We start from the raw sequence: 17,252 nt of genomic DNA, 5'->3' as shown, positions 1-17,252 counted from the left end.
AGATAACTTGAGTTTACTTTGCAGTGGCAGACAGCCTAAGTGATTTAAATGAGTGGTTTCCTTTCATTTCAGCACCCAGCGCATCCAGGCTATTCCCACCAGCGCAACTTTTGATGGATTTAAGGCCAATCTTGTCTTCAAAGAGATTGAAAAGAAACTTGAAGAGGTAAATCACATTTTTTAAAAGTCTTTATAATGGGAGACTTAACTTTTTATTTGTTATGCTTTGGCTTCAGAGATAAGGTTGATCATCTAGCTTTAATTCACACCTCAAGTGCCTCACTACATGCAAAGACTTGAAAAATGTACTTGTCCAGAGCAAGAGCTGTTCAACATAAGCTGTATCAACTTTTGCAGAATCCATGCGTGTTTTAAAATGAAAGATGTGACCCCTTCTTAAGTCTACTAAGAGGATCACTATGTGTGTTGAGGGAGAAAATTGGTTGTTGCTGTTGACAATCGGGTGTTGGTGTCTGTGTGAGTGAGCGATTTTCCACTCCACACTTTGGATTGGGAAGCACTGTGTAGGTGGTGACTGTGACAGATATTGCAATCCTATGGAGTGTTTTTGGGGACCGTTGTACTAAATTTATGGATGGATTATGTATGATTGTGTTCTGCTCTGTGGGGGCGGATTATCACAGCTCTTCCTGGAACTAAAAACCGTGGGAGGTAATAACCTGGGATATGTAAACAACTCCAAAGCACCACCTTCTGGGGTGTTTGCATATACTTGTTCAAACTGGGTTTTCCAGAGACTCTTTTGGTACAAAAAGCTGAACTGATACAGGTCCTTCTTACTGATCCAGCAAGTGGACAGGACCTTCTGTCCAAGGGGGCACCAACCCTTGTGGAAAGGTTGGAAAGACTTTTGCTTATTAGGGCCCCATAAGACTGATGAGTGACTTCTGGTAAGGTTTTAGCATTCATGTAGGAACTCTTATTGTTTTTTACATGTTTTTTAATGCTTTTTTTGGTCCTAAAGTAAATATTCTCTGCTGAGAAAGATCTGTGTGGTCACTGGTAAAAACCCTGTCATTGTTTTCAGAGAGAAAGCACAGCGCAGATGCTGGCCTGTAGACAGATGGCTTTCTGGGGATATTACAGTGTGACATGGGGCTGGGCAGTCTTAAAACCCCCATGCAGAAGGGAGTGGGACAAGGGTCCCTGCCCAGAGACAGGTGATAGCTAGAGATCTGAGACCTCACTGGGCAGTATTCCTGGAGTGGACCACAGAGAGGGAATGCAGATGCACTTACCCTGAAACTGACAATAACCACACTAGTAAAGGGCTCTGTGTGCAGGGTGGGAAGCCCACCAATACTAATTTGAGTGGAGTGAGTGTGGGGCATTTCTGCCACCTCTACAGAAGATTTTGAGGCTGAGAGAGGCTGCTGCTACTATGGCTGCAAAATTTCAACCCATCCTCCCTCCACCTCTGACAGGTTGCTGGAAGAGGAGCTACTAATTATAGGCTCGATCCTGCAAGATGATGAGCACACTGGCCCAGTCTAACAAAGCACTTGAGCACGTGCTTAACTTTAAGCGTATAAGTAGTCCACTTCTCTTCGTTAGTAATATAAAGTTTGAAACTGATGTGATTTGTTATGAATTTGCTAGGCTATGTTTCTGGTACACCGAAGGTGAAATGAGTTACAAAAACACTTCGATTACTCTAAGAATATCAAACTGATCTTTGTTCTTAAAACAGTTTGCTCCTAGTTGCTGGCAGGTGCTAGTAGTTCACTGGGTTTTTCTAATATGGCCTCTCCATTACTGGAGGTTTGCAACTTTGGTAACCCATTCTGTATGGTCCTCTGCTAATCTCTTTGTGGGTGAATCGTCCTTTTGATCCACCCAAGATACCATATTATCCATCTAAGATCTTCTTTTTCTGTCTCACATTCTTCTGTCATCAACTTTCCCTTCCAGTGCCTGTAAACATACATCTCACTCTCAACCTCTTAAAATGTGGCCTGAAATAAAAACTTCCTTGTCATAAAATCTAACTTTTGCTGAGTGCCAATCATTTCCAGTAGTTTTTAGTTGGTTATATATGATATTTTCTGAATTCTTCTATAACACCATAATTTGAAGGATTGAATTTTTGTTATTAATTTATTGACTGTCCATGATTCACAGTTGTGATTTAACACAGACCAAATACAAGTTTTTATAAGTTGGAATTTAATCTTCAGATTCATGTCCATTCTCATCAGATATTTATTCTTCCAGAATGTCTTTTGCTCTAGCTGTTCTGGTGCTGACTTCAGTATCCGATCTTCCATCTTCTGTAATGATGCTTCCTAAGTAGCAATAATTTCTCACTTGCTGTATAGTTGTGCTGTTCACTGGAATCTTGCATGTTCTCCTAGGATCCTTGATACACCCATAATTTTTGTCTTGTCCATATTCAACTCTGGGCCATATTCTTTGCCATATTTATATATAATCGTCACTAACTTCATCAGACCTTCTTTTGAATCAGCCAACAACACTGTCATTTGCATAGCAAATGTTGTTCACTCATTCTCCATTCATGTTAAAACCTTCCATTTCTTCAATTAATTTCATCAGATACTTGCCATAAATGTTGTATAATGTTACTGACTTTATTCAACCTTGTCTCACACCTTTCTTAACCTCTGTTAAGTTTTCCATTTTCATCTCTCTCTATATAGTTGCCTTCTAATTCCAGTATACACTAATTGGCTCATTACTGGGAGTTTGTACCCATCAGTCCCTACAGATGTTACTATATTGAGAAATTTGTAGTGGTTCTCTCAAAGGCTTTTTAGAAGTCAATGAAACACAAGTATGCTGTTTCCTCATTTCTATTGATCTTTCTAAGATGAGCTTCACATTCATAATGCTGTTTATGGTACCCTATCCATGTTTGATTCCATATTGTTGTTCGCTTTCTTCCTTCTCAATTTTTCCTTGTATTTGGTCTTGAACAACTCACAAAAGTATCTTAGAGGCATGCGATACTAGTCTGATTGTTCTATAGTCTTCACAATCTGTAGCGTTGTTCTTTTTTGGGATACACAGTGAAGTTGTAAAATCATTCATACTCTTCATTACATCTGCCAGGGCTCTCAACCCTTCATCCCCTATGTTTTTTTAACAATTCAGCTGGTATTTCATCACATCCTAGTGCTTTCCATTCAGCAGTCTTTTTATTGCTGCCATGATTTTTTCATCAGTTATTGATGGGCTTCCCTGATGGATCTCCAGTTGAGGTTTTTCAGGCCTGTCATCATATATAGTTCCTTGATATATTTTTGCCATAACTCATTCTTGTCTTTTAGATATTGAGATATTGTCCATTTTTGTCCTGAAGGGTTGTATTGATCGCTTTTGTTTAATTAAAGTTTTTTATCTTTTTGATACATCTCACCTTGTTCTCCTTATCCACTTTTTCTTTGTATTTCTCATTCAAATTTTGCTAATCTGTTGCATTTATGCGTTACTTAATTAGTCTTTGATATTCCTCTTTTTCTGTTGTTAATCTTTGTGTATTGTGCTCACCCTAGTTACTGTTAAGAATTTTCAGCTTTTATTTGGTGTTTGCTGCTTGCTATCTTGATATAATGCAAGAATGGTAACATGGCCTTCTTCCAAGCTTAAAGCAAAAATTATAGTAGGGCAAGCCTGTAATTTTCAAGCAAGTATTAATATTTACCTGTTTTATAATACTATATTTGCCTCTTTGCTTTCAAACTTATATTTGTAAATGTCAGTGTTATTTGAGACCTTGGAATTATTTGTTCTTTTCGTTTTTAGTAGACTTTTATCAGTATGGTGGGAGGTGGTAACTCTGAAAAATGGGGAATGATTACGTTTAATTAAAGCAATTATGTATTACCATTGGTCTAAAAATTAACAGATATTCAACTTTTGAAGAGTATGTATGTATGTACAATAGCTATAGTACATAAATTCAGGTTTGCGTGTGTTAAATTAAGCTTAGCAAAATGAATTGAATAAATCTTTAATTACAGTTTGAAAGATTCATCTATTGCTGCTTGATGTAAACATCTGTTAAAACAAATTATTTTAATTGTGCCAAAGCCAATGGAATGAAGTGATTCGCTTGTCCATCAAATGTAACTTGTGCATGATCATTACAGGAAGGAGAACAATTTGTCAAGAAAATTGGTGGTATCTTTGCCTTCAAAGTAAAAGATGGTCCTGGTGGTAAAGAAGCAACTTGGATAGTAGATGTGAAAAATGGTAAAGGCTCTGTAGATACTAATTCAGGTCAGTGATGTTATCTCTCCAGTATGTCCTTCGGTATCACCATTACTGTCAGAATGAAAGGGAACCATCAGTTCCTTGAAGGTTAGGTACAAAATATGAACTACTTTAGTTAAACAAGAACTACATTATTTTTAAAATCCCCACTTCATCATTGACAAATGAAGTTAAGTTTTAATCCTCATTGTTTGGATATGGCTAAGATTAAGTGCTGTTCCTCTTCTTCTCCTTCTGTCCTCATGTTTTCTAGGACACTTTTTTAAGACTTCCCAGTTAAATAAGCAGTATTTGAGGAGATTATAACAGACATATGACTCTTGGAAGGACCAATGCCAGAATAAACAAAATTGGGTAGCTACTACACCAGTGGATATCCTAGAAATGCCTGAATGGACAGATAGAAGATTATTTTTGAAATTTGGGGGGCAGGCTTAATTGCAGCTGAAAATTGGAGCATGCATGGCCTATGTCCAGAATTGCTGCACCCACAGATTACCCTTGTTTTCACTTAGAACTGTCATTGGCTGCTGGTGATATTGACAGGCCAGTGTTGCCAATCATGGACTCTTCATTTTTTGTTTTGTTTTTTCTCCTCCCCCCCGCCCTCCAAGAACATCCATATAGGCCAGATTTATCCCATTTATCTGGATACTTTGCTAGCAGTCAGCTAACAAAACCGTGTTAATTTCAAGCCCCATTTACAATCACCAGGGTTGAGGGAAGATAAATCATCATTGGCTGCATGGATAAGGGTACAAAACTTGGTAGGGGAAGTGATATTACAGAAATAGTGGAAATATTTGACATTCTCTTTTACACTGCGGTAGAGTAAACATACCTCAAACTTGTTCACTGAATGTACTTCAGAGAATTGGATGGTTCATGTCTTTTGTAATTTTGTCCTTGGACATGAATCTGCAACTGCAACTGAGTTAGCAGAATTTAAGTAAGGTATTGTTAGTTTAAGGAGAAGATGTTTTCAGTGCATTATTCTTTCTGTTATGAATGCATTAAAGAATAATGCTATATATAGATACTGGCCTATCTTTTGTCATAATTAAAATCCATTCAAGAAAGTCAGTGAAAACTCATTGTGGTTACAGATACAGATGAAATAGATAACATTTTCAGCTGGCTTATAGTTAAGGAGATCTTGAAATCTCCTGGGGTTGCACTAATTCAGCAGCTGTGGCTGTGAGCTTTTTGTTAAGAAATGTACAAAGGAAAACAGAACACGCATGCCTCCTTTTGAAAAGCTCTGGGCAGGAAATGCCTGAACTTGGAGTTTGTGTAGTGATACATATCTCCAGGAACTGTCTCAGGAGAAAATAAACATCTAATCCATGTTTTTATTGCTACTTAGAAATTAAGTTCACAATACATACCAAAAGGGTGAAAAAATATGAATCTAACTCCTGGAGTTAACTTTTAACTAATCACATAAGGATCTGTTTCTCCGTGAATGGGGAATTAAGTATGTTTCCCAAACCTAATACAAAATAGTACTACTTAATTTTCAGCACCTTTCACAAATATTAAAATCCCCTGTGTAGTCCCAGGAGCAGAACAGGAAGTGACATTTCCCTTCCCTGCAAATGAGCATCAAGCTGGGTCTGGGGGGACTCTGTAGAGTAGATCTTGTCATGCCCATTGCAGGTGATGTTCTGTGCTGCATTTCCAAAGGTACATCTGCACTGCCACAGCTGGCTCGGGTCAGCTGCCTCGGGCTTGAGCTGCAGGGCGATAAAATTGCTGTGTTGATACTCTGGCTAGAGCTTGGGCTCTGGGACCCTCCTCCCTTGCAGCGTTCCAAAGTCTGGCTCCAGCCAGAGCCCAGATGTCTGTACTGCAATTGTATAGCCCTGCAGCCCATGCCCTGTGAGTCTGAGTCAGCTGACCTGAGCCAGCTGCAGGTCTTTGATTCCAGTGTAGACACACCCTCAGAGGTATAAACACAAAACTCACAAATCAGGAGAAGGGGAGGCTTTAAGAGGCCCCTGATCCCTCCTGATCCTAGGCTGCTCTGGGGGCTGTGGTGGCCCCTAAGATCATTGTTGCACTGTGTGCTGGACCCCACATCTGATGTTTCCCTCCCACACTTGGCACAACCCCTGCAGCTGGGCTTGTGAAGAGGTCCTCATAAGACAGTTTTACAGTTGTTTTTCTGCAGTGCCAGCATTAGGGAAATCCCAACCAGCCAGGACTTCTAGAGGCCATTTATGTCTGATCCTTTCCCCAGCATAAAGGGGCTAAAGTGTGGTTGAGGATCTCTCCCTCATCTCAGTTGAGATGAACAATTGTGGTGGATTATTGCTGTGGACTCTAATACTTTTGGAACTGGATTGTGATCACAGACTCACTTTACAGGGCCCAAACAGTCCTCAGATATTAGCAACTTCCAGTTGCCAGTGACCTGGCTCTGATTTCAACTAGCAGTCTAGAGAAAGATTTTAAATCTTATTGCTATACTCCAGCCCATCTAATCCCAGTGCCCTTTTATTATTAATGGATTTATTTTGTAGCAAATGCTGTAATACTTAAATCTAAGTACTGTCTGACTATATAAGCTATATTGTAAAGCCCTGTCAGGGACTCTTGCTGATCCTTATGTAACAGGGTTTCTCAATCAAGTTCCTTTTGACACTTACCTGACAAATAATTGTTGGTGATTATGCTGTACCTATGCTGCTATACCTGCTCATTAGGCTTGCTTATATTTTATCCCTTCCTTCCACCTTCTGCTGAGCTCTGTTAATAAGCAGCATGTGACCCTATAGACCAAATCATTCCACTGCCCTACGTTCTCAGGAGCTGTAATGTGACTCATGACTGAGAGTGCTCTGTCTCTCTCAACTTGAAGTTAAACCGTGAAACTCTGTCTCTGTTATATGTTACAGATAAGAAGGCTGACTGTACAATTACAATGGCTGATTCTGACTTGTTGGCTTTAATGACTGGCAAAATAAATCCACAGACAGTAAGTAAAATGAAGATTAAATGAAAAGATGAATACGTGTAACTGTTTTTATTTTACATAGGCTGTGAAGCAACACCTCTATTTTTCCCGGATTCTTTTGGTGAAGTGATCAAGGCTTTTTTATGTAAAAGTATTTTTGAACACCTGTTAGATCTAAAGGACAGCAAATATAGGGTTTTACACTAACATACTTCCAGTGTACTTGGCAGAATGTTTACCTGGCAATAAGTAAGTGCAATGAAACAATTTCCTGTTTTGGAATTGCTTCATGATTCAGCCTGACTATAACAAGGCTACATGCTGAAGAAATGAATAGTAGAAAGTACACTAGTCACAGAACACCTAAGTACTGAACAGTCTAAAACAAGGCAATTTACTGTGCCACAATTCTAAGATTCTGTAGGTATGCGAGTCATATATTGCTTCTAGAAATGTTACTCTCTCATTCTTGAAACTCTGTTTATTAAATTCCTGCTGTTTTGTAACTGCACTACTGGGACATTTAGAAATTATGAAAGTGCCACTCACAGTTCCATAGTTAAGGATTAATTGAGCATTTTTGCACTTAAACTAGAGATTCAACCAGTTTGTTGTATACAAAGAATACAGCATATCCTCACCAAAATCACAGCATTCACTCTTTGAATACAGACTACAATTTTGTAAGACTTTACGAGCAAATATATTAATTAGTTTACAAGCAAATTTTATTAATTTAAAATGAGTCCTTTGAGTAATTTTAGGATTAATGGTCATTTTTTCCCTGTTCTTCATAAGTGAAAGTTTCTCCTTTAGCATGGAGATGATGAAGAATTTTGTTCTTCTGCATAGAATTTCACATAGAACTGGTCTCTTTCAAAATGGCTGTCATCTCCCATTATTCTCAATGGGATTGAAGACACTGGCTGTTTTCAGATGGTCATTTTTATAAGGGATTGTTTCTCATAGTGTTCCTCTCTGCCTTCTGATAGTTTAGGGGGCTTCACTTATTGGAAACAAGTGGTGGCAGTTGTCAGTTTGACTGAGGGTGGCAGCTAATGCTCTGTCCCATTGAGAAGATGGCCATTGAGAAAGAGGGCAATTCTTGAGTTTCTCTGATTTTTATTAACTAGTTTCTGTGACACACAAACTTTCATTTTTGAAATAAAGGCAAGAAAGACCTTTTAATCCTAAACATTTGTTTTGAAAAGCTACATATTATACTGGATGTATTCACAAGGTAGGCGAGGAGGGGAAATTTGAGGTCTGAAGGTTGCAGGAGAGGAAGAGGGGGAAATTATTATCTGTATGCAGGGGATTGTGGGGCGCACAAAGGAGGGAGAAACTGGTGTAGTTTACAGGGAGATATAGGCAGGCACAAGCAGCAGGGAGAATTTGGGAAAGAAGGAAACAGAAGTACATGCTGTGGCTGTTTTGTGCTGCTCTGGTGATTCAAGGCAGCTGTAAAAAAAAACCAAACCAAAAAACCCCCAGTTGAATTGGCCAGTATGCTCCTGCTGATTTGCTCTGCTTCAGAGTGGCATAAAGCCATCAGAACATACTGGTGAATCTGGACTAAAAGTTTAAATTATTTTTAATTTTAAGTGGCTACTTTATATTTTCAAACCATCAGAAATATCTCAGGGTAACATTCTCTTTGGTATTCTTGCTTGCAGTTCATATATAACGCTTTTTGTCTGGGAATTTCCTTGAGTTTTATTATTAAAAGTACTCAAGGAAATTCCCAGGCTAACAGTGTGATAAAATGGAGTTGAGGTTGAATTTACCCGCCACTAATTTAGGGTAAAATACATTATAGGGATTTTCTAATTATCCCAAATAACAAATGTTGCAAACCCAGGAATTCAGATTTAACCTTAAACTTAAATATCCAAATATGTGAAAGTATGGAAATCCAAACAACCATAACCGTCCTGTACTGACACAATATGGGGACGAGAACAAAAAATCTCTCTTTAAAAATCCATTTAATGCACATGACCCTAAACCCTAAAGTGCCTTTATCAGAATCATATAGTTACTGCATGGTGTCACTACAGAGCAGTTAATGCTGTTTGGGGACAGTAGTGCCAATAATGCTCAATCTCGGAATGCTTTTCAGTTGATGTTAAGCATATTCCACTCTGAACTCCAGTGTGTAGCCTATGAATCACTTGTGAGGAGGCTTCATGGCATACAGAAAGGAAGCAGTCTGAAGTGAAAGAAAGAAGTAGTTAGCCATCCCATTCAATTCGGGAATGTCTGGCTTTCCTCATCACCAGCCCCCTCCAACATATATGATGGTGGCTTAATGAAATTTATGAAAATTAATTTCTCTTTGCATTGTACACTTGCTTTGCAAAGCTGAGAATATAATAAAAAAAACCAATCCCAAAACTTTTTTGCCAAGTTTGGTAAGATATTTAGATAGAATACTGTCCTAATTTTTCCAAATACACCTTTGCTTTCCAATATTTTTATATAATTTGTCTGAAGTAACCATTAACTCTGTTTTGTGGTCTGTGATTGAAATTTCAGGGGTTCTGACATGCTTTTGTGGGGTCCAAGTCATTCCTTATGTTGTGAAGGAGACTTCTGACATTTAATATACTTCACTGCTTAGATACCACAATTGCGTAGCACTATATATAAACTTCAGGAAGTTCAATCAGGCCCTGATCCTGAAAAGATTTACATATGTGCTTAACTTTACATGTGTAAATCATCTCATTGACTTTGTTGGGACTGCTCACATGCATAAATCTCTGCAGGATTGGGACCTAATTCTCAAATGCCCATATTCTAGATATTCTCTTCTCACGTTCTTCACAGACGGTTGGGGTTGGCGGTTTCCTTTATAATCCCATTTTGGATTCAGTATTTAAAAGGTAAAATATGTAAAGCAGTTTATAGTGCAGTATTTTGATATGGGGAATAACTGTAGAGAAGCAGGCATATGATTTCCTTTTTTTTTTTTTCTTTCCTTGGTTCTTTAACTGAGTCTACATGTAAGTGCCAGAGAGGTGATGTGTTTGGTCTTTAAAGAAATTACAGCCCACGCTACAAAGTCTTTTCATATTCTGTATTGCCATACTATTTTAAAGCCTCAGAATATTAAGTATATACCTTGGATGAAGTGGTGCAATAAGGACGAGACATTGTCACCTGAAAGGATTAGAAGCATCCAAAGGACAAAATAACATTCTTCATTTCATCTTTGCAGGCTTTCTTTCAAGGTAAATTGAAGGTTTCTGGGAACATGGGCATGGCTATGAAGCTTCAGAGCCTACAGCTTCAGCCAGGCAAAGCTAAACTTTGAATTCATTTGACTGCACTTCACACAAGACTTGATATATATATATATGTCAACATTTAGAGTGGAACTAGACATGGAAAGTAACAGTAGTACAGGTTTTTCTAAATTTGGGTAATCAGATTCATCTGTCTTGCTGAACTCCATATATCTTTCTAGGGCAAAGTGAATGTAGTCATTGTGACTTTAGACTAAACTGAGACATTCATAATGGTTATAAACAGTATAATGCAAGGAATTATATGAACAAAAATTGGTGTTAACCAGTCTGAAATTTTTAAAAGCCTCACATATTATTAATGAGAAAGGTCACTTTGCTGTCATTGAACTTTATAACAAATTGCTTCTTTAATTAAAATTATTTTTGAGAGGGATCACTACAGCTACATAACTCTTTTTAAACTCTTGGGAATCTGCTTTTAAAATATTTTCCATACTACTGCTTTGGAAATTTAAAAAAAACCCAACCTCTGTAAGTAAATAAAAACATTCAAAATTAGTGGTTAGACCAAAACTTGCTTTGAGATTCACAGCATTAATTGTAATGCCTCATCACCTTGAAATAAGATAATGGGGAAAATCAGATAACATATTAAAATCTGCTTTGTTTAAATATTTTCCTTGAGTTGATAATTCTCTTTAAGTTTTTACCTAATACTGTAAAAAATTCTTATTCCTTTGTATTTGGTTTTGGAGAAATAATGTATTCTGGTCAAATGTTTAATAGAAAATTAAATATGCTTTTCCTGTTCTGTGTGGCTTTTTTGTCATATTTTATTATACAAATTGATTTTCATGGTGCATATTGTGACGACTATTGGGGCCAGTTTTTCTATGGACCACCACCAAGTGGGTGACAGAGTAGTCTATTATCTACTGCTGGATTCATTGTAGAGAACCCAGTGTCTGGGGAAGAAATATCTCACATAAGGTTCTGATTTCATATATTTGTTGGCTAAACTAAACAAGCAAAAAGCATAAAATATACATATTAATGAATCAAAGACCTGGCTGGGATGATTTAGTTGGGGTTGGCCCTGCTTTGAGCAGGGGGTTGGACTAGATGACCTCCTGAAGTCTCTTCCAGCCCTAATCTTCTATGATGCTATGACTCTATGAAATTAAAATAAAATGGATTAACATCAAATCTTTGAATTAATCTAAGTATCAGCTTGATTAAACCACACCAAATGAACCTATAATTCTTAAAAAGCTTTACCTAATAATTTGGAAGACCGTCTTGGCTATCAGCCCCAAAATAACTGATATATTTGTCATAGCAACAGGGAGGATCAGATCACTCACAGGTTGAAGCTTTCTGATGCCCAGTGTGGTATCCCCTGCCTAAATTACAGGTGGTTAAGCAACAATCTTTCCCATCTCCTCTAAAACAGAGTTACATGAAAGATTCCAATACAATTGAAGATGACACAGCTTATTGCACTTACAAAAGTTTAGATGAAAATAAGTTTCAGGATTTAAGCACATGACCCCGAAACCCTGAAATATGTGTGATTCTTTAGATAGCAGTGCTAACCTGGGGCAGTTTTAGGTGTTTAAGGAAATATTCTATGGACATGTTCTCAAATTCTGTGAATTCTATCCACATGCCCACTACCAGCCATCTTCTGGAGTTAAAAAAAAGTACAAGCATGTTAAGATAGAGGTATCCCTCTACTAGTAAAAAATTGGAAAAGAATACAAAACCCAAAAGGCTGATACTCAGGGTGGTTTTCATTCAGCTTCATGAGGCTGGTATGTGGTTGAAAAGATTAGCCAGTGGGTTTGTTAGCTCAGCCATTAAATGTGAACAGAGTTGTTGACTGGCTAGAGGTCACTTGATTGTAGCTGTTGTATCTCAGACACTGCACATTTCTGTCCTCCTGCCCCCTGGGCCTTTTTGTCAGTCATTGTGGCAGCATATGGCAAGAGGCCAGCAGCGATAGCCGGAAGCAATGGTTTCTTCTATACCTTCATTTTTTGAAGATTGTGGTCTGACTGGTTCCTACCCATTGGAGCTACTCAAGAATTTCTTGGGAAATCCAAGTGAGCGACTTCCCTTCAGAAAACACTGCCATTATACAATGGGGTTTGGATAGATCTCCTTTATGCAAACAAATAACTGCCCAATGCTACTAATTTCAAGCTCAGAAAGTTTATAGATCAAAATCATATCCAGTCAGCAGGTTCATAGGTATTTTGACACATTTGACAGTCATGGGTCCATCTGCAGACGATATCTCAACCATCCTACAACAATCCTTACTTGAAAATAATCCAAATCAGCAAAAACTGGAACTGAAGTCAGAGAAAGCAATCTCTTGCATTTAATCATGCACTTATTCTTAAGACTAAGTGACTGTTCCCGTTCTGCAAAACTTTCCTTTTGCATTTTGGTACTCAGCAGATGAACTCTGAACAGCATTTTTGACACAAAGTTTCAATGAACAATTAGATTTCAACTCTTTCAGAGCAAAAAGTCTTTTAAAATTTCAGTTTGGTACTCCAGTTTTCATATATAGGCCTCTATCTGCCACATAATGTTTGCTCCTGATATATAGGAACTGCATACAAAGTATTTACTGAACCCTTTAGAATGATAAAGGAAACAGATGTAATTGGTATACACACAAGCTACAGTAAATTGTAATAATGACACATTCTAATTGTACCTAAATTAAAATAATGCAGGCTGTATTGTTGCATAAACGTAAACAGAACTCCACTCTAGAATCCTCAGAGCATTCTGCTCAAAACTGAAGCCACAATATGATCCAGTGAAACAAAATCACAACACTGGGGATCTTGCCATGTGTTGTGATACTGCCAGTTTCTTCCACTGGTATATGCATTGTCATGTTATAATAGTACTTACGTCACCACTGTACTTCTGAAAACATTAAATAAAGAGAGTTACATTTTATGGTATGCTCAGTGTAATGGTTTCTGAAACAGCGATTAAAATGATTTGGTCCTGGCTACACTTGCAGTTAACCTTGGTTTCCAGAGCCGGTTCAGCTGCCCCTTTAACCAGTGGGTTAACTTCCTAGTATAAAGAAGGTAGGTCATGAATTGATATGGATCACAGCAATTGTTAACAATCAAGAATTGGGACAGAAACACTCACTTGCAAATGTAGATGATGTAAATAGCATAACATGAATATAAAAGGAAAGCCTGCTTGACATGCAAAACAAATTTGCACAGAGTTTGGTTCACTTTTATCAAGTAAGCTGGAAAAGGATGCAGGGGAAGAAATGTTTGCCACCAAGCTGAAGAGCATCCAGATCTAAGACCTGAATTTGCAGAGAAATCCCAGGTTTTACACATGGCCCTGGTCTTTCAGTTGGAGTGTTGATTTTTCTGCAGTGCTTCAGAACATTAGCCAAAGGGCAGAAATACCTTAGAGGTCTCACACTACTGTCTCAGTCCTGCTGTTCTCCCTCTCCTCATCTCCTTGTCATAACTTGTATTAAAGGAGGAAAATCCTTCACTCTTTCTCCACTACTATACTACTGGATGTAATGCATACAAGATACACGTTTCCTTAATGTCTCTTTTATTGGGCTTCTTCTAAAAACCCTCAGGCATGGAGAAATTAAGTAGACCAAGCTATACTCTTAGCAGGACATCATATGCCAGCACCACTGTACAGTGATAGTTAAGGCTGTGTGTTTTGCAGTTACAATGGAAGTTCAAGCTTGTTTTGTATGAAAAACAGTGCATCTGCCCCAAACTTTTGGCATACAATCTCTGAGTATAGCTTGAATTTTCCGAACAATTTCAAGAAGATCAGTTAACTTCTTCCCCAAATATGAATGAGTGTTTTTCCAGAACAGAGAGTAGGAGTGACTGCTGGGGGGAAGTTTGGCTCTTAATGGTGGTGGTGGTCTTGGGAAGGCGATATTGACAAGTTGGCACAACCTTAACTCTGCCCATTAGGATGCCATGTTGGCATTGTTATAAAGGTCATTCTAGTAGTGAGGTGTGCGTGTTTGGGTTGAGGAATAAAAGGCATATTGTGTTGGATGATTTAACTTTTTGTTTTCTTGGTTTTGTGTTAAGTGTGTTGTGTATAGAGCAACCTTAACTTTCTCACAACAGTGTTTTTGTGTAGTATATTGGAAACAGACAAACACAATCAGGATTCCCCCATTGTGCAATGTTCTTACTTTTTTTAGCCACAACAATCTGATCACATGGGATGTTTACGCCCCATCTTATCCTAATAGAGAAGAATCTGTTCAAAGGTTAGTGAGAGGTGAAAATCACTAAGTTCCCTGCTCATGTGCGGTAGAATGAAATTCCTTCATGACCCCAAATTTGGTGGTGATTTAAGCTCTGCTTGTGCACAAGAATCACTTGCTTCATCCACTGGTGATGGGGAATGGGGGCAAAGTCCTTCTTGGATGTAACCTAAACTTGGTTTGCATGTGTCTTTCATTTCCAGACTGTCCATGTGTTTCTCATATGTTGCATAAAATAAATAAATCATTACTGAAGCCTTTGTCACCTCTTTAAGAACCTGTACGTACAAGAAGATTCCCTGTTTGCCTTCATAACCTTGTCTTCTCCAAGTAACATAGACTTAAGCTCTTCACTATCTCATAACTAAGATCCTCTATACCTTTTGATCATCTGTTTTCCTGACCTTCAGAATGTATGCATCTCTACATTGACAGCGTGCTCCAAACTGAATGAAGTGGTGGAACTCGAGCAGGCTACTATTTCAAGTACCTTAGCTTTTTGTGTTAACCTGATTCCTTTTCCCCCATCTCTCTGATTCTCCCTTGCAGGCAGTGAAGTATTGCACAGGAAATGTTTGACTACTAGCCTCTTCTATATAGTGAAAATAACTTTTCTGGTATCAAAGGCCTTAAAAAAACAACACTTCTACTTCAGGCAGTAGCCTTAGTAGTTTCAGGTTCCCAGCTCATATGAGCAAAAATTTCAGCTTCAGCAGTTAAACCTTTATAAAGTTTCCCCTTTGTTTGTGGGCTTCAGTGAATAATCTTTTTCTTTTTGAAATATGTCACTATTTTTATCAACTGAAATTAGGTTGTTGATCATTTATCATATTGATAAAGAAACTGTCGGAGCCTCCATCAAATTAGTGTTGAATAAAGACTGGGAGTGGATGGGTCATTACACAAGCTGAAAGCTATTTCCTCATGCTAATTTCCCCCCTACTGTTACTCACACCTTCTTGTCAACTGTTTGAAATGGGCCATCCTGATTATCACTACAAAAGGTTTTTTTTCTCCTGCTGATAATAGCCTGCCTTCATTGATTTGTCTCCTTAGAGTTGGTATGGCAACCCCCATCTTTTCGTGTTCTCTGTGTATATATATCTTCCTACTGTATTTTCCGCTCCATGCATCTGGTGAAATGGGTTTTAGATCATTTGTTAGTCTCTAAGGTGCCACAAGTACTCCTCGTTCTCTTTTTTAAATAGGTAGTCGTCCCGTCAAAACCAGACTGCTTAAGGACCTATTTCTGCAGATCCCAGTGACCTGCAGAAGGGATTGTATCACGATTTAAATTTTGGTACTTAAGCTTTTCAGGCTAAAAATACTCCTCCTTGCAGGTGTTAACTGCTAATGTTATCAACTGGGTATGGCACTCTTAGAGGTGGGGCATTACACTAAATGAGTTTGGCTGGAAATATTTTCTGCATGTGTTCCTTAGGCTTAGATTGTCAGCTCTCTGGGGGCAGGCACAGCTTCCTTTATATGTCTGCACAGCGGATCTCATCTAACTGATGGCTACAATCACATACTAATGGTTACATAAGTATATGGGAGTCATGCCCTTCAGTTTGGATTAATAGTCACTGAAGCAAATTCAGACTTGGCATGATTAAAGGACTGGTTTGAGAGGGGTTTGTCTAGCAGATTCTCATAATGGAAATGCAAAGGGACTGGGGCTGAGCACAAAGGAAAGAGCACACATGGGGTGTGCTAGAAGGGGATAAGCAAGTGCGGAAAGCAACAGTTTGGGAGTATCTTGAATCATGATTAATCTAAAACAAAGCACAAGACTCAGGAAAAATATCATTCCCAAGAGAGAACAAGTCCTGCCCCCTCTCACTTTTGTCTTTTTTCTAAAATGATTAATGAGTTGGGCTGCCATTGACCACCTGCTTCTCCTCTCTGCATAATCTGATTTTCAGAGGCACACGTTACTCTGAGCAAAGCAGCACCAGACCCCTCCATAATGGTCTTCTGCTCCCTGAGAACAAATTGCTGTTTTGTGTTGCCTTTGTTGTGTGTGGTCTAGGGGGTCACACAATGGGGACTGTGGCAGAGGAGGGTGGGAAGTGCGGAATAAATCCTAGATCTCTGAATCATTTTAAAACACAGCAGCCAATTTTTTAAAAAAATAACAACATACACTTCCCACACTGACTTCTGGGAACCTGCTCATGGTCTGGGGTGGATCAGTTCCAGTTGATTATACAAGCCTGGAAGAAGAGGGGGACAAAACAGCTGAACCGGTGTTAACTAAATGTTCAGCTGGAGTCTGAAGGGAAGAGTCTTTTTTGGAGCACAGCAAGGACCAGGAAGGCCTTTTTCTGAGCAGGGAGAGCTTGCCTGCAGGTTTCTTACAGGTACAGTACAAGGCACAGCAGGCCATTCACGCAACAGATTGTTTTCTTTACAGTATGCCACCTCTGACTGGAATAACCCACTCCTGGTGTAAAAAAACCCATCACATTGCCTG

The 17,252-nt window shown here is 38.6% G+C and overlaps 1 protein-coding gene across 2 annotated transcripts in view; it reads left to right on the top strand.

Annotated features, from left to right (window-relative positions):
- SCP2 (sterol carrier protein 2) overlaps positions 1-11,281 on the top strand; it is a 50,465-nt gene extending 39,184 nt beyond the window's left edge. For both annotated transcript variants that reach the window (XM_077823668.1, XM_077823669.1), the window contains 4 exons: positions 73-166; positions 4,134-4,263; positions 7,158-7,237; positions 10,440-11,281. In XM_077823668.1, coding sequence (XP_077679794.1) covers positions 73-166; positions 4,134-4,263; positions 7,158-7,237; positions 10,440-10,535 — 400 coding nt within the window. In that variant the 3' untranslated portion in view covers positions 10,536-11,281. The remainder of the gene's footprint in view (positions 1-72; positions 167-4,133; positions 4,264-7,157; positions 7,238-10,439) is intronic.
- Positions 11,282-17,252: the final 5,971 nt, after the last annotated feature.

This window comes from Eretmochelys imbricata, chromosome 8 (genome assembly GCF_965152235.1).
Source record: "Eretmochelys imbricata isolate rEreImb1 chromosome 8, rEreImb1.hap1, whole genome shotgun sequence".
NCBI lineage: Eukaryota > Metazoa > Chordata > Testudines > Cheloniidae > Eretmochelys > Eretmochelys imbricata.
The sequence above is the reverse complement of the archived record's forward strand: the minus strand, read 5'-3'. Positions and strand labels throughout refer to the sequence as shown.